The sequence below is a fragment of the Ursus arctos genome, unplaced genomic scaffold (assembly GCF_023065955.2).
Source record: "Ursus arctos isolate Adak ecotype North America unplaced genomic scaffold, UrsArc2.0 scaffold_14, whole genome shotgun sequence".
NCBI classification, from domain to species: domain Eukaryota; kingdom Metazoa; phylum Chordata; class Mammalia; order Carnivora; family Ursidae; genus Ursus; species Ursus arctos.
Window position 1 is genome coordinate 50217182 of NW_026622808.1, and position 26619 is coordinate 50243800.

The following is a 26619-nucleotide window of genomic DNA, read 5'->3' on the forward strand; positions in this document are numbered from 1 at the left end:
ACTCAGCAAATACTCTTAAGTGTGAGGTTACACAGGAAGCACCTTTTGTCTAGCTCAGTAACCAACATGTAAAAGAGTATTTAATAACTTATAAAGTGAGTCCCATTGCGTGATGCCATTCCAGCTCCACAACCAACCTGTAAAGCTGATATTTGAGAACAGAACCCACATTGGCATTGGCAGTAGAGCAGAGTCTTAGGGGCCTTCTGTGGGGTCAAGCTTCAGCTCCTTGGCGGGTGGAGAGGTCTAGGTCTAGGCCAAGGGCTTCTAAGAAATGAGCCAGGATGGCTAGGGTAGCAGGTAGGGGATGGTCATCAAGCATTCAGTCGAAGGATGCAGCTTAACCATAGTATAAATATCTATAATTTTTAACATTTGGTACAACCATATTAGAAACTACCAGAACAAACTGACTAATAATTTTCTCTGTATACAAGCACCATGTTCCCTGCTTATGGGCACTATTATGCCCATTTTATAAACTGAGATCAAAGAATGTGCCAAGGCTGCAGAGCTACAGATAAGCCTAGATTTCTCAGTAGAGCTCTGTTCACAACAACATGAAGTTTGGAAATTAAGGAAATGAACTTGAATTTTGAAAGTAACGAGATTCAGATGCACCTCCTCTCTTTTCTTAGATTTCCTCCTCATAATATGAAATGGCACATTATTGCATTCAAATTCTAAACCATGGGTGTTCAAATGCCCCCTGATTCTTTGATAAGACTTCCTGTTTACAAGAGGAAGAAAGGACACATTTTCTTATGTTTTTTTGACACACTGGGATTTTTTTTCTGTTTTCCAACCTGAGACCCCATCCTTCTACAGAAATATTCTGCTCCAAGGTACTGGAAGGGCTCTTGTCACCAATGTGGCTTCCTCCTCCTTAATTGGCTTCACTGGACTGCCTGTGGTTCTGCACAGCTGGGGTTGATAAGAGGCTCCTGTGCTCATTGGGCAGTATTTTTAAAATTCTTATTTCTATCTTTCATTCTCCGGCACAGATTCCCAGGTAGAGATGCAGGCTTGCATTTTCTGCCTTTCAACAGGAGAGTCAAGTTGAGGCATATACCTGTGTAAGTGTGTGTGTGTGTGTGTGTGTGTGTGTGTGTGTGTCTGTGTGTGTGTATTGTGGACTGTGAGCTCAAGTTTGCTTTTTGCTGACTCATTCAGAATCCTGAGGTCCTTACTTTGAACAGGTGCAGTTAAAAACAAAAACAAACCCCCAAATTCTCCATTGTCCTCAGTATCTACCAGAACCTTCAATTCCTGAGCCTTGTAGGAGGAAAGGGGCCACTGAAGATGCAGTCTTCATGGTAGGTGCAGCATTAGGCAACCATGTTTGAAGACAGAATATTTAATTTCTTTTTTTTTTTAAAGATTTTATTTATTTATTTGACAGAGACAGCCAGCGAGAGGGGGAACACAAGCAGGGGGAGTGGGAGAGGAAGAAGCAGGCTCCCAGCGGAGGAGCCTGATGTGGGGCTCGATCCCAGAATGCCGGGATCACACCCTGAGCCGAAGGCAGACGCTTAATGACTGCGCCACCCAGGCGCCCCAGAATATTTAATTTCTAAGCCTTAATTCCTAAGTAGCTTAACTTATGATGTTGTCTTGTGAGAAGTGAGAAAACTGATTGAAGATTCCTTACCACAGAGTTAATGCTCAAAGTCGGCTATCATTATTGTTGTGTTCAGTCCTTTGGGGGCCAGGGCTGACTGGACTATAAGAAGGGAAACCAGTGAATAGACTAACCAGTACCCTATGCCAAGAACGACTTAAGTGAATAAGTCCTCAGAAATGTGACTTGATAATACTCAGAGGAAAAGTCTGTAACTTACAGAAACTGAAGCGGAAAGGTCAAGATGTAGAAGAAAGGTCATGCTGGGAACCGTGATGAACCACAGGAGAGCTCAATTTCTAGGCTTCTGTAATCTTTGCCTTTTTGGAACGTGTATTGGGCTATCCAATATACTCATTTAATCATATAATTTTGTTACTTTTGACTTTGAATGCATGTGTGTTGGTTTTGTGTCCCTATACCACTTAAGGGCCACAGAAGAAAACTGTAATTACTCTGGGTATCTCAAACAGAGAGGATTTAATATAGGGAATCGGTTATATAGCCACTGGAAGAGCTGAAAAGTGAAGCAAGAGATGTGAGGTTAGCAATGGCAGGAAGCTAGTCCCAGGTCTAGGACTGGAGAGAGAAAGGATATAAGTTACCGAAGCTCAGGATTTGGGGTCATATGCTGGAAGCTGGAATCATAATAGGCTGGCAGCTGGCAACTAGGATCAGGTAGAGAGGGGGCTTTCCTGCAGAAAGGGAGCTATGAAGGAAATACAGCCATGTCACTAGCACCCCATGAAAAAGAGAGTGGAGAAGTATTCCTGCTCTAACCTCCTCTTGTCCTTCAGTCTTGTACCAATGTCTCCCACTGACCAAACCACCTGAAAGGCAGAGGGCAACAGAGCCTGAGGAATGCAGTTCCCTAGGGAATGGAGCCCAGAGCAAAAGGGCACTGACCAGCAAGGGCCAAACCATATAAGTAGCTTGGTGTCATCCATGGCATCTCCAGGGTGTTTCTTCTCTGTAGGTGGTCCATTCTTGTGGTGGACATGTATGATTGCCTCTGTTTGGGGTGTGATTCTCTCTTACACGTAAAAGCTATGGGAAGAGAAGTACTAAAATTCTGTAGTCAAATTCTAGAGAATAAGCTTAAAAGTAAAGAGGATATTTTTAAACTCATAGAACTCTGCAGCTCATGTCTAATGTTTTCCAGCTACAACCTGATGACTCAGAAGATTTTTTTGGGGTTTTGTTTTAGCAAATCTTGATTATCAATGTGATCAGCCCTCTCCCAGATCTGGAGGGAATGATTAACAGGAGGCTAGCTGTGAACTGAACTAGATAACGTTGCACTTGAAAAGGACGCATCTTGCATCCTTAATCTCAAGGATATTTGAAATAGAATTGAAATAAATGTTTGCCCATGACCTCGGGTGGTGATGGATTCTGAATTTTGGATAATATTTTATGTGTTGCTCGCTTTATTGCCTTCCCAGTCACTCTGATATATGTATATGAGTGCATGCTTGTGTTTTAATTGAGTTTGGATTAAATTATCAAAGTAATTGAAAATCCTAGGCAGTTCTTACACTGTAAAAGTTAATTTTAGTTCATCTATGCAGTGTTAGAAATTGAATCCACTTGTAAAATGTTACTGTGTGACACAGGTTTTGTCATTTCCATTGCCTCATGGCAGAGAAGTAGATTCCAATAAGACTGGTCGTTAATATCCTGCTACTGCTGGACACCAACCAGTAAAGTGGACTACACTTCTTCAACATCTGGAAATCCTAAGGGAAAGCCTTCTGAGCTTAGTATTAACTCACCCTGACACTTGTTCTTTTGTTCATGCTGCACCTCAAAGAATTCACCCACAGTGTATTTATTTTAAAACCAATCTTTGCAAGAACTATCATCTTACCAAGAAACACATCGGAGAGTTCCTGGATCTTGGGCTGAAAATATCCCTGGATGTCAATGGAGACTGGGATTACATAGCCATGAACGCCATTGTTTATAACATAATTTGTGGCATTTCACTCATTTGTCTCTGAGGTCATCCCTTATTTGTAAAAATATTATCCTTTCTGCCGTTTATAGGTGGAATCAATCCAGCCATATGGATGTAAAGAGAAAATGCTGAGGAAGTCCTCCAACTTGGCACACTTCCCATTTCACCATCAGTTCCTGAATATGGTATCTAGTGGGAAACTCATGTCTCCTTTTTCATTCCTTTGAGTGTATTAGGCATATAGAGCTGGATACTGGTGGGGTGTCTGCCAGGCCCATATTAAGTAACCCACTTCCTCTGAGAATTGCCCCTCTCCATACACAGAGAGAATTGGGCCCCAGGTAGCCATGGTTTACAACTTGACTTCGTCCACAATAATTGAACCTGAGTGGTCAATTGCATGACCCATTCAGGGCCAGTTTCTTTATCCCTAGAATTTACAGCAGAGAGAATGCTATTCAGGGTAATCTGGTGTCTTGAACCAAGAAGATTTATGTGGGAAGATGTAAGTAGCCATTTCACCCAAGGGCATGAAATTCGGGAGGAATCACATGCAAAGAGAGAAAAGACAAAGAGGTCGAAGTATTGCCTAGTGAATTCATTGCCTATTGTACCACAAATTGCCCCCAAAATAGCAGCTTAAAACCACCAACATTTATGAGCTTACACAGTTTCTGAGGATCAGGAATCTGGGACCAGCTTAGTTGGGTATTTGTGGCTCAGAGTCTCTCCTGAGTGTTCTGTCAGGATGTTGGTTGGGGCTAGAGAACGCACTTCCAAAGTCAATCATGTGGCTGCTGGCAGGAGGGTTCTGTTCTTTGCCATATGACTTTCTCCATTGTTTTGCTTACATGACATGGCTGCTGACTTTTCCCACAGCTGAGAGAGAGAGAGAGCGCAACCAAGATGGTGGTGGAGCTTGATTGTCCTCTTCTCGAGTGTGTACTGGACGTAGTGACTCTTCCAAAGACAAAAATACGGAACGGGAAAAATAGCAACCATAAAGTGGAGAAACATGGCAGACACCAGCTTAACCAGGTAATCAAGGTTAACATCACCAGTGTAAGTCATGTTGATATTACATGCTCCTGATGAGATGTAATGAGAAGCTTATCTCATTCTGTGGTATTCTTCCCTCAAATCTATAATCCCAGACTAGTTATGAGAAAACAGCAGACAAATCCAAACTGAAGGACATTCTACAAACTGTCTGACCAGTACCCTTCAAAAGTCTAAAGCTTATTAAAAAAAAAAAGACTGAGAAATTGTTACAGACCTTAGGACATGAAGGACACTTAGTGAATAAATGCCACGAGGTATCCTGGATTAGATCCTAAAACACAAAAAGGACATAAGTAGGAAAACGGGTGATATCTGGATAAAGTCTATGGTTTAATTAATAGTATTGTACCAATGTTAATTTCTTAGTTTTGACAAATGTACCACGGCTATGTTAACATAAGGGGAAGCTGGGTGAATGAAATATGGAAACCCTTCGTACTACCCTAGCAACTTTTCTATAAATCTGTAATTATCCCCCCTCCCAATCTTTTAACAACTACTCCCCCATTAAACAAACAAAACCAACAACAATGTGCGAAGTGACAAGCTCTAGGTGGGACCATACCTCTTATGAAGGAAACCTAGGTTCAACTTCTATGTGGGTGGATGGGACAATCTAAGAAGACTTCTCAGAGAGAATAAAAGTCCAGTTGCATGCAAAATAGAGTGAAAACTGTAGCTGTACCATCATGAAATATTCAGTAACTTCTCATAGAATTGTACAGGCTCAAGAAATGGGGTGGGGGTGCGGTGGTACAGGGGATAAAAGAGAGAGTAGTGCAAGCAATGCTAGAGAAATAGTTCTGGGCTCTTGGGATGAAACTGACACAGCATTGACTTTCTGTAGGAAATTGTACTAGTCAGCTCAGGCTGACATTTAAAAAATACCATACACTGTGTACCTTAAACAACAGAAATTTATTTCTCATGGTTCTGGATCCTGGGAAGTCCAAGATTGGGTGCCAGGATGGTTGCGTACTGATGAGAACTCTCTTCCTAGCTTCTTCCTAGGCTTCCTTCTTACTGGCTCTCTATGTGGTAGAGAGCGATGATGTCTCCTCTCATAAGGGCACTAATCCCACTGAGATCCCCAACCTCATAGACTCATTTAAACCTAATTACCTTCCAAAGGCCCTATCTCTAGAGATACATCCATGAAGTTAGGGCATCCACGTAAGAATTTCCGGGGGGGGGGGCCCAAACATTCAGTCCATAACAGAGATCTTATAAGACAATGCTCTGTTCTCCAGCCCTGGGATAGATATACTGCCAGATAGACTTGATATGCTGAAGTTATAAAAATAAACATCCCTAAATCTCAGTGGCTTAAATAAATGTTTATTTCTCACTTATGCTCTACGTCCACCATGGGTTGTCAGGGACTGTATTTCTATTATCATCACTCAGGAACCCAGGGCATAAGGAGTCTTTACCATTAGTTATTGCTGTAGACAAGGGAAGAGAATGGGACATGACACACTGACTTATTTTTTAAGTTTTCATTTAAATCCCCATTATTTAACATACAGTGTAATATTAGTTTCAGTTGTACAATATAGTGATTCAACAGTTCCATACATCACCCAGTGCTCATCAAAAGTGCATGCCTTAATCCCCCTCACCTGTTTAACCCAAGCCCCCCAACTTCCCCTCTGTAACCATCAGTTTGTTCTCTATAGCTGAGAGTCTGTTTCTTGGTTTGTCCCTCTTTTTCCCTTTGCTCATTTGTTTTGTTTCTAAAATTCCACATATGAGTGAGGTCATATGGTATTTGTCTTTCTCTGACTTATTTCACTTAGCGTCATACTCTCTAGCTCCATCCATATTGGTGCAAATGACAAGATTTTGTTCTTTTTCATGGCTGAGTAATGTTCCATCATTCTTTATTATGGCTGAGTAATATTCCACATCTTCTGTATCCATTCATCATTCAATGGGCACTTGGGTTGTTTCCACAGTTTGGCTACTGTTGACAATGCTGCTATAAACATCAGGGTGCGTGTATCCCTTTGAATGAGTACTTTTGTATTCGTTGGGTAATTATCTATAGTGTGATTGCTGGCACACGCTGACTCTTAGAGGCTTCTGCCTGGATGTGACATACATTGCTTCCATTCACATTTTATTGGTAAAAGCAATTCCTCTTTTTCCTCAAATGATCATTTTCTAATCACAAAAATGATATATTTAAACTGCAAAAAATTCAAATAATACTGGAACATAAGAAACAATTTGCCCATTTATTTTCTCCTGCCACTCAACAGGTAGAGTGGACAACACTATTTGAGATCATTTTTTGTAACTTGCTTTTTTATTTAACGGTGTATCTTGGACACCTCTCCTTGTTTTTAAGTGGGGAAACAACTACCACTACTACTACAAAACATTAACAAGGATCATTTGTTGAACACCTAGGTTGTAATGTTTTATTTTGTTACAACATATGCATATACATACTGCATACAAATTTTGCATGCGACCTAAGGAAACATCTAGACTTAGTCCTGTCTCTACCACTAACAGTTGTGAGACCTTAGTCAAATATCTTGACATTACTGACTCTGTATGTTTTTGTCTTTTTTTCAACAACAACAGAAATCAAGTGGTGAGCCATATGTTCTCACTGGAACTATGGGTCTAATTCTAACTAATATTAATTCTAATTCTAATTCTAACTATATTAAGATTTGCGGTATTGTTGCTGTAAACAGCAGACACTGACTTTTACTAACTAAAGCAAGAAGAAAGAATCAGTTGGAAGAATATTGTATAGCTCAGAGACCAGAAGGAAGAGTTGACAAAATCATCTCTGGGGAGGGGCAGAAACCAGGGGTCCTTGGGGGATCTCTGTAGCAGGAACTCATGCGCTGGTTTCAAAGGTTTCTGCATTGGATGACTCAGCTCCAACAGCCTTCCCTCCTAGGGTTTCTCTGTAGAAGACTCAGCTTTCTGGGAGAGAGAAGCTTATTGTTCTAGCAGTTCACTCCTCTGACCAGAGGGAGCTGGGTACTGTTGATTGACAGTTCTACCGATACCACCTGCGATGGAGTTTGGGCAGATCCCCAAGGACAAAGGGAGGTGCTCTTAGGGGAAGAAGTCAAGAAGGAGGGAAGGCAGACACAATCAAAAACAGATGCTTATTGCATGAATTTCTTCCTTTTTCCTCACCGTGTCCCTATTTTTCTTATTTTCTATTATGAATTTTCCCAATTTTCTGCTGTCTTTTGCTTACCAGTGTCTTGGGTTTGGCAGCCAATCCTAGGCTTTACTTAATTGAGCTGGTGGGGTTTCAGTGTCTCAGGGTTTCTGACCTCTTCTTTGATGACTAGGAAGATGCCTTCTGATTGGATGGTTGAGGTGCAGTACATACCCCTGTCTTTCAACATATGGAGTCTCGATGATATCACAGTACTTCGTGACTTTCTTGTTTTCCTGAACAGCAAAATTGAAAATCCCCAAATTTACTTGTGGCGCTGTGAAATATAATGGTGAAAACTGGAAACAAACAAAATGATGGAGAAGAGGTTGGTTAGATAAGTCACACCATCTCCACCACAGGTATATCAGCCAGTGACTCAACTCTTTTTTTCTTTTTCCTTAACTATGGAATCCTCAGAGAATCTGAGTAGAGATACGGGTTCTCTTTCCAGAAAAATGCACATATATTTTGCATGCAACTGAGATGTTTTAGATATTTACAAACCTCATAAAAGTTTACATATAAATCCAGAGGCGTTCCATAACTATTTTATATACTCTTGATGTAATGGAACACTGTGTAGGTTTAATCATTATGATACGAGTAGGGCTTAAATATGAAAGGTTGTTTAATCTATTATGTAAAGAAAAATGGGTTGCAAAACAATGGAGAGTATTATCCATTACTTTGAAAAGAAAATTTTATGTGTGTGTATGTGTGTGTGGCTTGTATGTATGAGTGTGTCTGTGTCTAATAACGTTCAAAATAAATTTGGACAGTTGTCAGGAAAATACTAAAGGCATTTCTCTCTGGTGGATCAATGACATATTTTTCTTTTTGTTTGCTGTGGCATTTTCCTATCCTTTTAAAATGAACACAAATTATTTGTGAAATTTTTAAAGATAGTAAGGTGTGATAAAGGAAATACATGCTTTAGTCACTTATGGCTCAGCCTTTTTGTGCTGTGTGGCTTCCTTCCTTCCTTCCTTCCTTCCTTCCTTCCTTCCTTCCTTCTTTCTTTTCTTTTTTTTTTTTTAGAGAGGGGAAAGACCTCACGGTGGGGTGGGGATAGGGGCAGAAGGAGAGGGAGAGAGAGAATCTCAAGCAGGCTCCACGCCCAGCACGGAGCCTGACGTGGGGCTCCATCTCATAACTCTGAGATCATGACCTGAGCCGAAGTCAACGGTCAGACGCTTAACCAACTGAGCTACTTCCCATTGGGAAGAATAGATAAAAGAAGGTTCTAGGTCAGGCACTAAAGAGAATCCAAAGGGTTAAATCTGTAATTTATCATTCTTTCTCATCATTATCTTTGCTTTCTTATTACTGACGCAAATCACATATTAAAAATTTACCGTTTCTCTCCCAGCGTTCAAAAGCAGTATGTATATGTTGTAACAATATAAAGCATTACAAGACTGTGTGATTTTGAAAGTGAAATTTCTTTGTAATTCCTTAGCCCCTGGAACAGCTGTTAATGATTTAATCTATGTACAACATTACACACAACATTACACACACACACACAGTTTGTTTCTTAAATGAAAATAGAACTGACATATATTGTTTGCAATGTGTTTCTCTTTCCCATATAAGATTTATTTTGCGCATCTTTCTATGTCTGCTCATTGAGCTCAGTCTCATTGTTTTTTTTAACACTTCTATAGTGTTTTTAACACTTACGTAGAATTCAACTGTGAGGATACACCATAATTTATCTATAGCCCCTGAATCCAGTTTTTCAATGTAATGAAAAATATCACAATGAAAATTCTTGTACCTACATCTTTGCACCTTTGTGAGAGTATTTCTATAGTATAGATTTCGAGAAATGTAATTCTTTGTCTTGGGTTTTCATCAGGAACCTGTCATGCCACCCCATTTCTTAGTTAATCTGTGGGTCCTACTGAAACAGTGGCAGAGGGCAAGGAGCTGAGCTGTCCTGCTGGCTGTGGATTGGAAGTGCTCGGGATTCCTGCTTGACCAAACAGCTTCAATGTTAAGAAAACATGACTTTCTGCGTCTGCCGCAGTGAGCTTGTTTGCTTTGGTTTAATTGCCGGGCAGAGGAAAATACATCCCAGGAGAGAGTGAGTATCTCCACCTCATCCTCTTTTCTCCTGTTTACTTGAGAAGCAGAGAGGTCCAGTGACTACTTGAGGCAATATGAGGGATATTAAGGTTGTAAGGTTGTCACTCAGGATGCCAACTGACTTTTTTGACAGGGATCATTCTAAGAAGTTTGACCTCAGTAGTGTCGAGTGCTATTTATTCTTCCCTTCTGAATCTCCGGGGATCCACCCCCACATCAAAAAGTTCCCTTCCTCTACCTCTACAGGTCCAGAATTTCCCCCAGGACAGAAATGTTCATGAAAATCAAATCAAAACACATCATCATGGGGGCGCCTGGGTGGCACAGCGGTTAAGCGTCTGCCTTCAGTTCAGGGCGTGATCCCGGCGTTATGGGATTGAGCCCCACATCAGGCTCCTCTGCTGTGAGCCTGCTTCTTCCTCTCCCACTCCCCCTGCTTGTGTTCCCTCTCTCGCTGGCTGTCTCTATCTCTGTCAAATAAATAAATAAAAATCTTAAAACAAAAACAAAAACAAAAACACATCATCATGGACAAATCCTTAAAAAATGTTGAGTAAAAGAATCAAGATACAAAAAAAAAAAAATCATACAATACAATCTCTGGTTATCTATTGCTGTATTAACAAATTGCTCCAAAGCTTCTTTGTTTAATGAGACAGAAATCACTTATTATTGCTCATGGTTTCTGTGGGTCAGATATTTGGGAATGGCTTAGAGCAATTCTGCCTCAGGGTTGCTCTTGAGGTTGAGGTTGCATCAACTGCCTTTTTGGGGTACAGTCATCTGAAGGCTTGACTTGGGCTGGGGATCCACTTCTGATGTGGCTCAATCACAAGGTTGGCTGCTGGTGGGAGGCCTCATTTCCTGTCCCCCAGGGCCTCTTCAAAGGACCACTTGAATCTCCTCATGCTCCCCTCAGAGTGAACAATCTGAGAGAAGTAGGCAGAAACCGCAGTAAACTTTTATAACAGGCTTAGAAGTTAATCACACAGACCAGCCCTGATTCAATATAGGAAGAGACCATTAGGAGACCTGCATCACTGGGGGCCATCTTGGAAGCTGGCGACCATAATCTCATTTATCCGAAGTCCAAAAATAGGCAGAAAATACCTATGTTGCTTAGGGGGCATGCTTAGGTGTTAAAATCATAGGGAAAAAAAACAAAGACAGTGATTACCATAAAAGGAGAAGTTGTGAGTGAATAAGGATCATTTGTAAAAGAATACATTTATGTTTTATGCACTTTTCCAAAGTGTAATATGTTTCATAATTGCAAGGAAATACTCTTTAAAAAAATTAAACCAAAAGAGAATCGACATGAGAAACAGAAACTCTGGGGCACCTGGGTGGCTTAGTCAGTTAAGCATCTGACTTTGGCTCAGGTCATGATCTCAGGGTCCTGGGATTGAGCTCTGTCAGGCTCTGTGCTCAGCGGGGAGTCTGCTTGTCCCTCTGCCCCTCCCCTCTGCTCCTCCTCTCTCTCTTTCTCTCAAACAAATAAAATCTTAAAAAGAAAAAAAAGAAACAAAGTGTTCTTTTGTCTTTCAGTTCTCAACTATAGATCAATGGATTCCTAAAGGCTAATTAATTGAAAGTTGGTCAAAAGAATAGCAATAAGAACAATTAACACTAATAATAATATACAATTTACCAACAGTTCTTATGAGTTCCAGAAAATAAAGCGCAAAGTGCTTTATACTGATTTCCTTGTGTAATCCTCACAACAACTAGCTTGTTTCTAGTATCCCCTTTTGGAAACTGAGAATTAGGGTGATTTAGGTATCTTGCCCAAGGTCACACAGGCAATAAGTGGTGCAGCCAGGGTTTGAAATCAGTCAGTGTGCCTTTCTGATGCAGAAAAGAAGATCAGACTTCTGGTATACCTGTTTCACTCTCTATTTTTGCCTTGATTGAACAAACTTTGGAAACCCTTAGCTGGATCAGTCAACCAGACTTTCCCAGTAAGGGACTGACACAGAGTGAGTACTGTCAACTGGATTTCAATTAAAAAAAAAAGGGGGGGGAGAGAAGAAAATAAAAATGAACAGATGTGTTCTAAATGAATAAAGAGATAAAGTAATTAATTTTATTTATTTTGTAAATATCTTGTATGGAGCATATCACGTGGCAAGCCCTGGCTTATGGTGCATGGGTCTAACATGTATTAATTCTTGTACAGTCCTGTGACTGTCCCCTGATGTCCACTCTAATTCATCTCTAAGAGGAAGTCCCTGGGGATCTCCCTTTCTTCACTTGCCCTGAGACAGGCTGGAAGTTTTCCGTTTTTCTAATTACTTGACTTTTGACCCCCGGGGCTTGATATTTTAGCATCTTACTTGTGCAAATCAATTCAAAGGCAGTGCTGTTGAACCCTGACTCCTGCTGGATTTAGGGGGAAACAAAGATGAATGTATTTTCTTCTGTAACCTGATAAATGAGTCCTTGTTTTTTCAAACTTTCTGACAAGTTTTTGGGTTAACATGGATGGGGACATCAAAACCCTTGAGGTTTACCCTTGTAATCTTCACGGCAGGAAATGTGCATGTATCTTGGTTTATTTCAATTTCTGATTTTAGTTCCTTTAATAAGTGCTAAATATGATTCATTCAGTTATTTTCCAGCATATTTCTCCAAATCACCCATCAGCAAGTCTGAACGTGTCTGCTTGTTGTTCTAATGAAGAGATCTCAGACTCCTTATCAGCAATGCCTCTGGGACACAGGCTAAATTCTACTGTGATAAATCAATTTAGACTAGGAGAGAGCCCTAGTGATGGAAAGTTATTTCGTTCAATCAATATTTGCCTGATGTAGAAATGGACACTGTGGAAAACCGAAGTTAAAATCCCATTTTTATTTGCATTATCATCGTTATCGTTTCAAAAAGGAACAATGTAAATTTGCTAGAAAACATATTTTCTTTTACTTGATGGCTAACCCATTTGTTTACTCAGCAGAGAGTTATTAAATATCTATTGTGGACATGGTCCCAGCCCTCAAGGGGCTCACAGTCTGGGCAAGTGTAGGGGTATGTTGGGTTTTTGCGTGTGATGGTGGGAGCAGTGGGGTAGTGGGGGTGAATTTGTATAGAAAGTTAAACAAATAAATATAATGCAGTATATTGCACCTAGTGTATTTGGGGAACTTAGGCATGGGGCCCCTAAATCAATCTGGGGACCTGGTGAAAGTTGACAAGGTAGAGCAAGATTTCCTGATGAAGGTAACACCTGAGCTGTTTCTTAAAGGTTAAAGAAGTGTGTTGGGCAACAAAGGAAGAGAAGGGCGCTCCAGAGAGAGAGAAACAGCGTGACATATTCTAGGAGCTTCAAGCAGTTTGGGGTTACTGCAGCTACTTAGTATGGAAGTCAGGGCGTGATCTGAGAGGAGGAAGAGGGGTGGGAGAATCCAGGACATGGAGAGCCGAGTATCCAATATTAAAGAGCCTGGTCTTTATTCTGTCACAGTGGGGATCCTAAAAAGGCTTAACATAGGGAAAAGACGATGAGATTTGTGTTCTAGAATAATCTCTCCTGGCAAAATTTCGAAGACATGTGTGCTTTTTGGTCGAGCAATTCAACCTCCAGACAATTAGTGTGAAGGGGAGCAAGGATTTAGCGACTAAAATAGAAATGAAGTTATCTCATAATAGTGAAAAATTGAAAACAATCAAAAGGCCCAACAATGCAGAAATTAGAGAAGTAAATTTTTAGTAAATATATAAAATGGAAAGTATATTTTAGAAACATTAAAATGAGGTTGTAGGTAAGGACACTACTCATAGTATATGAAAGGGAAAAGTGTGACAAAGTGGTATATTCAGTATGACCTTTTGAATATTTATTACGACTATGCAGACCTATGTATGGTGTAATGAATATATTGAATATTGAAAAACATAGGCCTAGGTATGGATATCACTAGATAGTGGTATTATGGATGTTCAATTTTTTTCTTTTCTTTTTAAGATTTTATTTATTTATTTGACAGAGAGAGAGGCAGTGAGAGAGGGAACACCAGCAGCGGGAGTGGGAGTGGGAGAAGCAGGCTTCCCACTGAGCAGGGAGCCCGATGTGGAGCTCGATCCCAGAACGCTGGGATCATGACCTGAGCCGAAGGCAGATGCTTAAGGATTGAGCCACCCGGGAGCCCTAATTTTTTTCTTTTACTTATCTGCGTTTTGTGACTTTTAAATAATAAATATTTTTACTTTCTCAATAAGAAGATAAATTTATTTAAAATATTTTACACAAAAGCCGGTAACTTCCGGCTGCTTTGGTAGCTGTTTAGAGGAAGACAGAAAGCAGGAATGCCTACTTTGGATTATATATTCCATCTTTTGCCGTATTATCTCATGAAACATTTTGTGTTGTACTTCTGATTCTAATTCCTGTGACCTTAGAAATACCTTGGAACAAGAATGAAAGGCATGGCTTTTACGGCTTTTTCTGCTTTGGCTTTGGAGTCACAGAGTTCACACCAGGGTCTAATCACTCTTCCACCATTGCTTTTATAACTGTGGGGTGATGACCACCTGTTGCCATTGACCTGGCTACAAAAGGCACTTCTTTGCTTTGAGTCTCTCTTGACCAACTTTTAGTCTTCTCTGAATCCTCTTCCTAAACAGGCCTTGACTTTTGGGCTTCCAATTACATTGACCGATTTTAGCAAAAATCCTGTCAAGATGGTTTAGCCATCATCTGCCTCATTATATCTGATCACCTTCCTCATCACAAGCCCCCCCTTGTCTGCCTTCAGCAAGAATCCTGTTATGGGCGCCAGATGGCTCAGTCGGCTAAGAGTCGGCCTTCAGCTCAGGTCATGATTTCAGGGTCCTGGGATTGAGCCCTGCGGAGGGCTCCCCGCTCATAGGGAAGTCTGCTTCTCCCTCTCTTTCTGCCCCCGGCCCTCCAGCTCCTGTTCTCTCTTAAATAAATAAATAAATAAATAAATAAATAAATAAATAAATAAATAAAATCTTAAAAAAAAAAAAAAGAATCCTGTCAGGCCAGTTTAGCAAAGTATCACACTACTCATTTAATACTTTTCTACCCACGACCACCTTCCACCCCCACTCCACAGATCGTTGTGTTTGCAATTGAGTCAATCTCTCTCCTCTAGAGCAAAGCCCCATTGTAGCGGTCCCTATACCTATCACAATAGCCCCCCTGATTAAATCTGGCCTTACTGTTCTTTAGTAAGTGTCAGAATAACTTTTTCTTTAACAGCTTTTAACGAGATAATTCTATCTCCAAACCCGCCGCTCAGCTCATAACCCTGGGCCTCTTCAATTGCTCCATTGCAATCAGCGTCTCTGGAGACCTATCAGATTGCCATTTCTGAAGTCATGTAAATCACCCTCTGGGTCCCAGCCAGATCTTTCTTAATCCATGTATGTTGCCATTTATATTCAGATCCAAATTTCACAAATTTTGCATTGGATTATTAATGATTTTATTATTTATTTTAAGCATTAGTATTTATCATTATCTTTTTTTCTAGCCTCACTTTTATTGTGCTTTCTTTCATCCTGGCTTTATGACATCTCTTAAAGTAAAATTTTCAGGTGCATAAGAACTAGCTGGGGAGCTTGCTAAAAATGTAGATTCTTAATCCCCGCTTCTTTGAGATCCTGATTGACTCATCCTGCTTCTGGGCTTGGAAATCTGCATTGTCATTTGGCACCCCGAGTAATTCTGATGGACAACATTTTGGGAAGGGCGGGCACACCACTTTCCTCTCCTGGTCTACACAGCATAGCACCCTTTCCTCTCCCCTGGCCCCTGTTCAATGGCTCTAGAAAACCATATTAGTCAACACTCATAAGAACAATCTATGTAGAAGACCAGGACCCCCGGACCCCTGAGGAATAGTACATGTCCGTAGGGTGGTCCTTAGTACCTCTGAAGTTGCAAGGATATTTGAGCATGCTCTCTTTTCTGGTGAGAAGGTCTACAGCTTTCATCAGATTCTCAAAGAAATCCCCTATCCACAAAGTCAACCCTACAAAGCCACTAAGCAGACTTATGCCTTGAAAATTAATCATCTTCCCCTTGATATGTTTCATGTCTGAATTTTGTGTAGCTTAGATTGTTTTCCTGGAGCAGGCCCACGTCTGGACACACATTCCATTGCCTTGGCACAGGTTGAAGAACATACACTGGAAGGGTGGTGCAGAAGACTTGCCTGTTGACCACCTCGTTCCCCCTCCCCCATCATCCTTTTCCTTAGCATTGTTCTTTTATTTATACTGGTCTGCATCCGGGCCTGTCTCACCTACTTTGGAAGTAACTGTACAGCCTCATTATAGTTCAATCCTATGCTTGTTAGAATACGCTTCAAACAAGAGAAACACAAGTTAAAAGGGGCAGGGGGCGTAGCTTTATGTGTTTCTGTCTACATAATTGAATTTATTGCTCTCAGAGAGACTGCAAAATTGCTTTTTATATTAAGTCTCTAAAGTAGTGAGGGAAAGAGGGTACGGAAACAGCTTCGGGTATGCATCCTTGCGGTCAGAGTTTGGGCACAAAACCTAGATCTGCCAATTGCATCAAGTCTTGACCTTGGATGGGACAACGGATAGGTGAAGCAGCTGGACTCAGCCTAATCCATTTTGGTGGTGGGCAGTTGTGGCTCTATCCACGTCCCAGAGGCAGCATTTTGACAACATACCATGTTCAGTGTCAAAGGCGTGAGCTGTGATGGTTAGCCCATGACATAGAGGTGGTGGCGGTGGTGGCGTCACCAGCTCAGCTCTACAGCATAGATTTTGGAGTTGTTCTTGGTTGCACAGCTTCTGGGTCAGGTCCTGCTGCCCTTCTGGAAGGTCTGGAGCTCCTCACTTCACTTTAAAGAAATTGCTTTCTGCTGAAATTACCCATACCCAGTTGCTCTTGACTATTTCCCACAAACATATCAGGAGCAACCTTGTTTCCACATCTCCCTATGTCTATTTTCTCTTTTTGAATGACATACCTTTTTACCTAATTTTATCAGAAATTCTACCCTATTTAAAAAATCATTCTGACAGTTCCCTCTTTTTCACTCTTTTTTGTTTATTTACTATGGAAATTTTCAAAGGTACACAGAAATAGAGAGAATAGTATAGCAAACTTCCATAACACATTACCTAGTTTCAACATCTTATTCACGTTTCATCTTTCCTTTCCCACTTTATGGGGGATAGAAGGAGAGGACATGGAGTATTTTATGGCAATTCCCAGACATCATATAATCTCACCCATAAATACTTTATAGACATCTCTATCAGATAAGAACTTCAAAAATAAGATAAGCACAATGTCACTATCACACCTAATAAAATTACCAATAATTTTTTAACATCCAATTCCAGCCCATGTTCATACTCCCCTAGTGTTCTCTGAAATGAATTTTGACAGTTGGTTAGTTCAAATCATGTTCCAGATAAAGTCTGCACAGAGTATTTGAGTGATATGTCTCTTTTTCCAATTAATTTTTAAAATGTAGATATAATTCAATAGATGAATATTTCTTTTTTTTTAATAAAGATTTTATTTATTTATGTGACAGAGAGACAGCCAGCGAGAGAGGAAACACAGCAGGGGGAGTGGGAGAGGAAGAAGCAGGCTCCCGGTGGAAAAGCCTGATGTGGGGCTTGATCCCAGAACGCCGGGATCACGCCCTGAGCCGAAGGCAGACGCTTAACGACTGCGCCACCCAGGCGCCCCAGATGAATATTTCTTATGTCTTTAAAAAACTATAGCGGTTCCTCCTTCCTCTTTGTTTCATGCTTTTTATTTGTTGAAGAATTTCTCAATGTCTCGTAGAATTTCTCAGTTTCTGGGTTTGTCTGATTGTATCCTCATGGCATTATTAACACGTTCCTCTCCTTTTCCCCCCTGTGAATTGGTGGTTAGATCTAGGAGCTTGATTAGATTCAGTTTTCATGTTTTATGTCCTATATTTTTCCTTTCTTTTTTTCCCTTTCCTTAATTTTTTTAGATTTAGCTGAGACACATCTCCTCCAAGAGTTCTTTGCTTTATCTGTATCCCTACCCTTAGTGGTGGCTCCTTTCTCAGACACTTGTAACATTTACCTATCTATTTATTTATCCATCAAATCATTGTCACTCCTATTCCTAAAAAGGCGGGGAGTATGTGCCGAGTGCAGGGACCGTACATGGCTCAGAACTGCTATTTACCCATGTGTGGCACATAATGTGGTTGACGGAGAGTAGGAGCGCCATTCATTGCTGGTGAGCTAAATGGATAGGAAAGTACAAATCATACACCAATTATCTGCTGCTTAGTACTTGCTGCCTGATGTGTGGTTTCTCACTGGGTTACAAGCCTTCTCTCAATTCCTGGACTATGAGTCTCTTGAGGGCAAAGAGGAGGTCAAATAAATTCTTGTAGGCTGACTACTTAATGCAGGGCTCTGTCTATAACTAATGTGTGCTCAATGCATATTAAAGGGAAGACTCTTGCTCATCTATTCTTCTTTTTCTAAGGTTTTATTTATTTATTTATTTATTTGAGAGAGAGAGAGAATGTGAGAGAGAGAGAGAAAGCAAGAGCGTGCACACAAGCATGGGGAGTGACAGAGGGAGAGGGAGAAGCAGGCTCCCTTACCCCATCTATTCTTGCTGGATTCTTATGAGCTCAAATGAAAGGTGCGTGGGGAGTCTGGGTCAGTCTGTTAAGTGTCTGCCTTCAGCTCAGGTCATGATCCCAGGGTTCTGGGATCGAGCCCCGAATCGGGTTCCCTGCTCAGTGGAGAGCTTGCTTCTCCCTCTTCCTCTGCTGCTCCCCCTGCTTGTGCTCTCTCTCTCTGTTAAATAAATAAAATCTTTAAAAAAAAGAGAGAGAGAAATGTGTGTGACAAGCTTGTGCAAAAGAGTAAAGTATTAAAATATAGGTAAGTGTGACAATAATTACAATCTTTTGTACTTTTTTTTTAAAAAGATTTTATTTATTTATTTGACAGAGAGAGAGAGACAGTCAGTGAGAGAGGGAACACAAGCAGAGGGAGTGGGAGAGGAAGAAGCAGGCTCCCTGCTAGCAGGCTCCCAGTGGAGCGGGGAGCCCGATGTGGGGCTCAATGCGGGGCTTGATGTGGGGCTCAATGCCGGGCTTGATCCCAGGACCCTGGGATCAGGCCCAGAACCGAAGGCAGACGCTTAAGGACTGAGCCACTCAGGTGCCCCTGTACTTTTTTTTTTTTTTTTTTGTACTTTCAATAGACGACACAATCCCCTGTTGAAATGTATGAAGATACTGCCTTTTATCACCTTTTTGAAGAAGGGGTACCTATTCCTAGGTTTAATTCATAAATGAAGAGGGGTTACAAGACCATCTATCAGGTGGTCAACTTTTTATATGTAGATTAATGGTATGGCTATCCATAGGGAAGTGTCTATTTAAAGGAGTGAAATGTTTTTAGGGTGATTACTCAAAGCTCTTTTGGTTGCAAGTGACAAAAATCTAAACCATAAAAGTTCCAGCAAAAAGAAAAGAATTTTTGGTTCATGTCTCTGGAAAATCTAAGGATATCTGTTTCTCTGGTTGTTGATGCTATCTCATGGTCTCAGGTTTGGTCAGCTTCCCTCTGTGGCCATAAGTAATTGGCCCTAAGTTGTCTTCTGTGCAGCATGATACTTTCACAAATCAGTCTTTCCCGTGCCCTACAGAAAAGTTCAAAGGAGAACTTTTAGTCATGTTAGTGTCCTCTGTCCATCTCTAAAGGAATCGCTGTGACTAAGGAAAAGGGACCATTTATTGGTCAGGGTTACGTCACATACCCACTCCCATTGGGTGGAGGATGGCACTCTAATCAATAATTTTGTCACATGTGATAGAAGAGAAGGTTTCCCCAACCCAGAGTAGGATGAGACCAGAAGAAAAGGTATAGAGGAAAAAATAGCAGATATCTGTGTGTACCCCAGGGCAACCTCAGCTCAGAGCTCTGTATTTTGCAGATCTCTCTGGAAGGTGCACTTTGTTGGAGGTAAATTCAGGGCTCTTGGCTTTCTCAGCAGTTTTTTTCCCCTTCAGGTTTGGTTCCTTTGGTCTATTAGGTCACTATTTGATGTAATGAGTGACATAATGGACTGTTTCATTACAGTTCTAAAGAGGTTATACACTGCAGTTCTAACATGTAGTTCTTGATAACCTTTAAGGGGTCAATGGAATCCTGGGAGATGCCCAATCATTAGCCCAGCCTCCTTAGAGTTTTATCCAAGGATGATCATTTAGTTTACTACTTCTGGAAGGACAAACCCACAGATGAAGTGTTAGTCCCCGAGGAACATCTTCAAGATATAATAGATAAAAGAATAACCATTGAGCAGCATTTTTATAGACTACAAATCACTTTCCCTTGCATTTGACCTTGCAACATCTTCTAAGACAGATTTGTCAATCTCCTCTGTTACAGAAGAAGAAATTGAGGCTTCTAGGAATCAGTGACACGCCCAAGATTACACAGCGCTTTAGACAAGGATTTTGGGATTTCAACTCTGAGTCTTAAAACTTTAAATTCCATCCTCTCTCTACTGCCTCCCTGACTCCTTAAGATACTTTTAAAAGAAGAAACACATCCTGCTGGAACTAATCAGAAGGAAGGTCTGGAAGTACAAATGAGCCATAACTGAGCCTGTTACTCTGTTACCTAAATGAGTGCGGAGAAGCTCAGGAGGGAGAATGATACCTGTACAGTTTATGCACCCACAAATTCACTCCTGAATTGTTAGGAAAATCTCGTTTGAACTCCCAGGCAACTGAGAAATTAGAGGCAGACAGTGACGACGTTGTTTTGTAACTTTGTGCCTTTCAAAATTAACCGAAACTTTCAAGTGCTGCTTTAGATTAAAAGTGGCTAACTGGATAAAGGGAAAAGAGCCACTCAGCTGGATGAGTAGTATTGTAAGAGTCCAGACTGAGTTATAGAAAAGGAACACACAAGAACAATTTTTACAATAATGTTTTAATTATAAAGCGAAGGCAAATTCCTCTGCTCCATTCCAATCTGAGGACAAGTTGATACGTCGCAGAAGCACTGGGAAGCATACAGGCTCAAAGTAAGTCCTTTTATTTTAAGGCAGGCTTGAAGGCACTAGAAACTTTCTAGTGCCAGAACCCTTCACGATTAAAAAAATTATTTTATTTTATTAAAGAGTTGGCGTGCCCTCGCAAATGTCTCAGCCGGGAGTAGGGGTGATGGTAGGAAAGCAAGGCTGAGTCCATTCTTGTTAATATTAAATAGCCAAGTCTGTACCCTTGAAGCAAGTGGGAAGAGAAGAGGGAGAGGAGCTGCTGACATTGACAATGAATCCAAACAGGAGTTGCAATAGCGGTGTCCACCACGTTGCCTCTGCCCCCGCCTGGCCTTCTGGGAGTTGTAGTTTTCGCGGGAGCGGCTCCCCTGGAGAGCCGGGAACGCCCCGTCCGGGCCGAACTACAGATCCCAGGCAGCGCGCGGCCGCCCGCCCCTCCCGCCCGGGTGCGAGTGTAAACTCGCCCGCGCCGGGGCGGGCGGCCGCGAGCGGGCGAGCGGGCTGAGCTGGGCACTGCGCGGGGGCGCACCGCTCGGGGGACCCAGGCCCCGTCACCTTCCCTCCGCCCCCGGGCTCTGTTCTCACTTTCAAGCAGTGAAAGGACGGGAAGCGGGAACCATGCAGTCGGAATCGGGGATCGTGCCGGATTTCGAAGTCGGGGAGGAGTTTCACGAAGAGCCCAAAACCTATTACGAACTCAAAAGTCAACCTCTGAAGAGCAGGTGAGTGGTGACAGCTGGAGGGAGGCGCGGCGGGCAGCTGGGGGGCCCCGCGCCTCACTCCCTGGGACAGGGAAAGCCGGTCGTCCGGGCTTTGGGACAAGGACCCCGTGTCCTTGCCCGGGGGCAGAGGGCGTACTGCCCCCCGCAGTTGGGGGCCGCGTCTGCCGGGCCGGTACACGCCTGGGGGACTCCGCCCAAGTGCTCCTTGGGGGCGCGGCGGGCAGCCCGGGACGGCTGGCCCAGGTTAGGGGTCCCTCGGCTGGGGATACCAGCTGCGGAGACCGGGTGGGGGCTGGGGAGCGACCTGGCGCGCAGGTGGGGGAGGAGGAGCTCGGGACCCGGACGCTGTCCCAGTGGGAAGGAGGAAAAAAGAGTTTCTAGTGAACCCCTTTTCTGGAGAGCCTAGCGGTTTGAGGACTCAGGGAGTGCTTGGGGTGGATTGAAGCGCGACGCTAAGGGAAGCAATTAGTTCGTCTGTTGTCGCCTCCTAGGAGTCGGGCTCCTCTGGGAAAGCCCGCCCCTGGCCGCCTCCAGGTGATGCTTCCTCGAGCCCCGCCTCTCACCTTGCAGACCGCGGCACCCGCGCGCGGGCTGGTCGGGGGCCACGGGTGGGCGTGTCTCTCGTCCAGTTTAAACTCCCTGGGCAATAGAGTTCCGTTCAAATCCAGGCCTTCCCTGAAGGGGAAAAAGCCTTGAAACTGGAGGGTATTGGGACACACCTGCTTGGCAGGTCCCCTTGCTTGGCAGCGACACGTGTTTAATTTGTTGGGGACTTCAAAAACTTTTTGGAGAGAAGTGAAGACACCCGCTGGTCTGGCGGCCCACCACGTCGAGTGCCCACTTCCTATACCACCTCCATTTCCACTTGCCCATCGGAATGGGTTGGGTAGCTTCCTTTCTCTGTCCTGTGGCTACTTCTGGGCATTTCCAGTGTTTACCAAACAGGAGATAGCCGGTCAGTTGAGGTTGTGATAGTAGAGAAGGGTTTATGTCCACCCCTCTCAGTTGTGAAAGAAGATGAAACTGCCTGGACGGTTCAGCAGTGCTTCTGCACCCATCTTAAACCTTCCTGCCTGCCCCTTGCAGTGGGTAGAGTCTGGGTGAATGGGCCTGGCTGGCAGAGGGCGAGAGGGTCCTGAAATCAGGGTGGATGAAGAGAAGGGCAACTGAATCAGGAGGGGAGTAGTACCGTCTTTACTTCTGGGGTGCCTGGGGCTGGTGTTTGCTCTGGTGGCAGGCAGAACCAGGGTTGTTTCCTTTAGCGCTGTGTCAAGACTCTGAATCCAAGTCCGGAAAGAAAATCTGGGAACGGCATACCCACGGACTGGGCTGCTGAAGCAGTCTCTTTGCAGATGCTTGAAGGGGATTGGAAGGAAATGCAATTAGATGCCTAAAACCAGCCTTTAGTTGATGGTTTCTCTTCATAATGGCTGTTTTGTGTGTGAGCATAGATTGTGTGTGTTGGGGGTTGGGGGTTTTGAGTAATATTGTGTAAAGGGTATTGTTGGTTATGCTCATTGGGGCTTTATGTGCATTCGGCTGAAGGGACCAGTGTTTTACCGAGCAGTCTCTGCTTTTGCTTCTATAAGCAAATGCTTACATGGCCAGAATGAGGGAGTGAGTGTTTGAGTGTGTGTATGTGTGTGTAGTCCTGAAAGAAATGAATTAACCGGACTGTTTGGAACATTTTTGATGGGAGCTGATACATAACATTAAATGAGTTTGAGAGAGTGAGGAAAATACCATCTGGAAAAACCCAAATGAGTGCCATGAAACTCATGTTGAAGGATTTGGGCCTGTTCTTTTTCAGAGTCGGCAAAAAATTACTTGCAAGGGTGAACGTCCTCGGTAGCTAGCTAGCATGTGTAAGGAAAAATGTGGGTACGTGGGAAGCAATGGCTTCACACGTTGAAGCTAGAAACAGGTGCGGGACAGAACCGGTATGGAGAGGAATGCTAAATTAAAAAAGTTGTTGTAAAACTTGTCTGTGGAGCAGACACATGCTCTTTGAAATAAACCAGTTAAATAAAATCTGTGAATAAATATATGGGGTTGGCAAAATTTCCCTATACTGTTTTCCACAGTTGTCTAACTTATTGTCATCGGCATCTGTTGTGTGACTTTAAAAGGGCTACATGTTGTTGGGGGCCTCCTCATGGCTTTTTGTCTGAAGTCTTTGCCAGGGCACCTCCCTTCTTGTAAGTCTTGATTGGAAAAAGCAGAAAAGGAAAGGTTAAGCCTGCCATAGCCATTTCGTCTATCAGTTGTATTCTCTGGATTGTCTCTTGGAGTTGAAAATGTGTTCAGAGTCGGCCCACCTCTCAGCAACTCCTCTGCTCCCACTTTGGTCCAAGTCCTCACCAGCCCGTGCCAGGGTTATTGCAATAGTCTCTTAACTGCTCTCTTGCCTTCTCCTCCTACCCCTTCTGGTGGATTTTCTACATGGCAGCCGCAATGTTCCCATTAAAATCGGCTCTCAAGGGGGGAAGCAGATTTTGCCCCCCAGGGGTCATTTGACAATGTCGGAAGATATTTTTGGTTATCCAAATGGAAGGGCATTGGTACTGGTCTTCAGTAAATGGAGGCCAGAGATGCTGCTAACCATTCTGTAATGCAAAAGATAGCCCCTGCAACAGAGAATTATCTGGCCCTCAGTTGTCACTCTGACGCTGAGAAATGGCAGATTAAAACATGCCACATCATGTCATTTTCTGCTTAAAATTCTCCAATGGCTCCCAGTTTCAGTAATACTCAAGATCCTTTAACTGGCAAAAGGCAGCCTATATGGTCAAGCTCCCTGTCAGTTCTGAGTTCATTTGCTGTCGCCAGACTCATTTCTTCGCTGTTTCTGGAACACTCCAGACCCTCCACCATTAGGCCTTTGTATGTTGTTCTTGCTGGTGCCTCTGCCTGGACCGTCCCTTGCCCAGAGAGCCACAGTGCTCACTGCCTCACCAACTTCAGGTCTTGCTTTTAATATTCTTACCAGGCCAGGCCTACCTCACTACGTACAACTGCTATCCCTCCAAACTCTCATCTTCTTTGTCCTGCTCTATTGTTTCCATAATATTTATATTACAACTGACTCTGTCATTTCTAATATGTTATGTTTATGTTTCTCCCCACTAGACTGCCAGCTTCAAGGGAGCAGGGATTTCTGTCTGTTCTTGTTTACTGTTGTGTTCCTAGAATCTAGAGCAGAGTTTCTTAACCTCAGTGCAATTGACATTTCGTGCTGGATAATTCTTTGTTGTGGGAACAGTCCTGGACATTGCACGACGTTGACCAGCATCCCTGGCCTCTGCCTGCTAGAGGCGAGTACCACCCTACCCCCAGTTGTGACCACCGGAAATGTCTCCAGACTCTGCCAAATGCCCATGAGGGGCAGAGTCACCCCTGTTTCAGAACAGTTGGCCTAGGACATTGCCTGGCACAGTAATGATTTGTTGTTTGAACAGGTGTTGCTTTCTCCCTGAGGTTTCCACTTCGGATGGGGTGCTTGGTTCCGATTTTGCATTCAACACTGCAGCTGTTTAAAATAGGTATCCACCAAGGTCTCTCCAAAGGGGAGCTTATATGTTCTTCATTTGGGCTAAGCTGAGATGTACAGGTATTTCATGAGAAAAGACAGTTTTGTTCCTAACCCAGACCTCCTGGCCTTTAGGAATGGGAAGCTGCTGGACTTAGATCATGTGAACCCCCTTTTGATCATATTCACTGGCAAATCTATGTTAGAGGAAGATGCATGCTATGAGAAAGGTTCTAAAGAAGAATTGTTTGCAATCCGGTTCCTCCAGCAAGGTTTTTGAAGCCTTTGTATATTCTCCTGGGAATGAGCTCTTCATGGTGGGTGGCAGGGGAAAGGTGCCAAATATCAAGGGTGAACCCAGAATTCACACGTTGGCACAGTCCCATCAGGGAAACACATGTGGAGTTGTTCAGTGTGTTCCTAGCAGTGCAGGAGCTCTCTGTAGTCTTTGGGACCTGAAAACATTTTCAAACATGGTCACATCTCTCAGGTTTAAGGTCCTCTCGTTCAGTTTACTGGGTGTGAAATTCAGTGGCTTTGTAGTTGCTAATGCCCCTTTCCTGGACAGACTTCAGAATTGGCCTAATCTATTTCCAGTTTCTTCTCTTCCCAAAATTTTAGTTATGTTTTAGGTAACTGTTGTCTAACTTCCTGCAAACTAGAAATGGGAATGAGAGTGAGTCTTAGGTTTATTATGGCAAGATAGGATACAGCGGTGGTTCCCAAATGCTGATTTATAGAGAGATGTGTGAAGTTTTCACAGGTTTGTGGTGAAATGAGAAAGACAAAGACTATTGTGTCACACGCACACTCACATGTTTTAGTATAAGGCCGTTGCCATTTCTTGGGTTTATTCTGAGATTTCCTATTAAAAATACTCTTTCTGAACCTGTGTGTTCCCCACTCTGTCTTTCCTTCTTATTGCAGGCTGGGACCCAGACACGGTGGTGGTAATCTTGCTTAACCATAAAGCCAAGGGTATTACCCTAGGGAACCCTGAAAAGACAAGGTTAGAAGGAACATGGACATCTGAATGAATTTGGGGAACACAGCTGGCTGTCTGTCTAATCTATCAGCTCGAACTTGTACTTGAAAGAGAAATAAATCTCTCTGATTAAAAAAAATACACTTTTATGAAATGATAATCCATTCTTGGCAAAACACAACTGTCAATCTCTTACTGGTTTCTGAGAGTTTTCTTGATTTTTCTGTCTGTCCAATCTGCAGGGAACTGCCAGCATTATTCTGGCAACACTTTAACTAGCTGGGTGACCTTGGGCAGGTTGGGTGACTCCTAACTTCAGTTTACTCATCTGTCTAATGGAGGCCTGCATCCTAGGGGTCTTAAAAACAGTAGCTGTGACGTTGACTGTGGAATAGTGTTAGCATGGTGCCAGGCATGT

At 42.7% G+C, this 26619-nt stretch overlaps 1 protein-coding gene across 10 annotated transcripts in view; it reads left to right on the forward strand.

Annotated features, from left to right (window-relative positions):
• Window positions 1–21414: 21414 nt before the first annotated feature.
• The window catches only part of MITF (melanocyte inducing transcription factor), a 215584-nt gene continuing 210379 nt past the window's right edge, over window positions 21415–26619 (forward strand). For 8 of the 10 annotated variants that reach the window (XM_026501219.4, XM_048227024.2, XM_048227026.2 and 5 more), the window contains exon 1: window positions 21416–21687. In XM_026501219.4, the coding sequence (XP_026357004.1) occupies window positions 21584–21687 (104 nt within the window). In that variant the 5' untranslated portion in view covers window positions 21416–21583. Of the gene's footprint in view, window positions 21688–26619 lie in introns of all 10 variants that reach the window. The other 2 variants (XM_048227025.2, XM_026501221.4) reach the window with 2 other exon arrangements.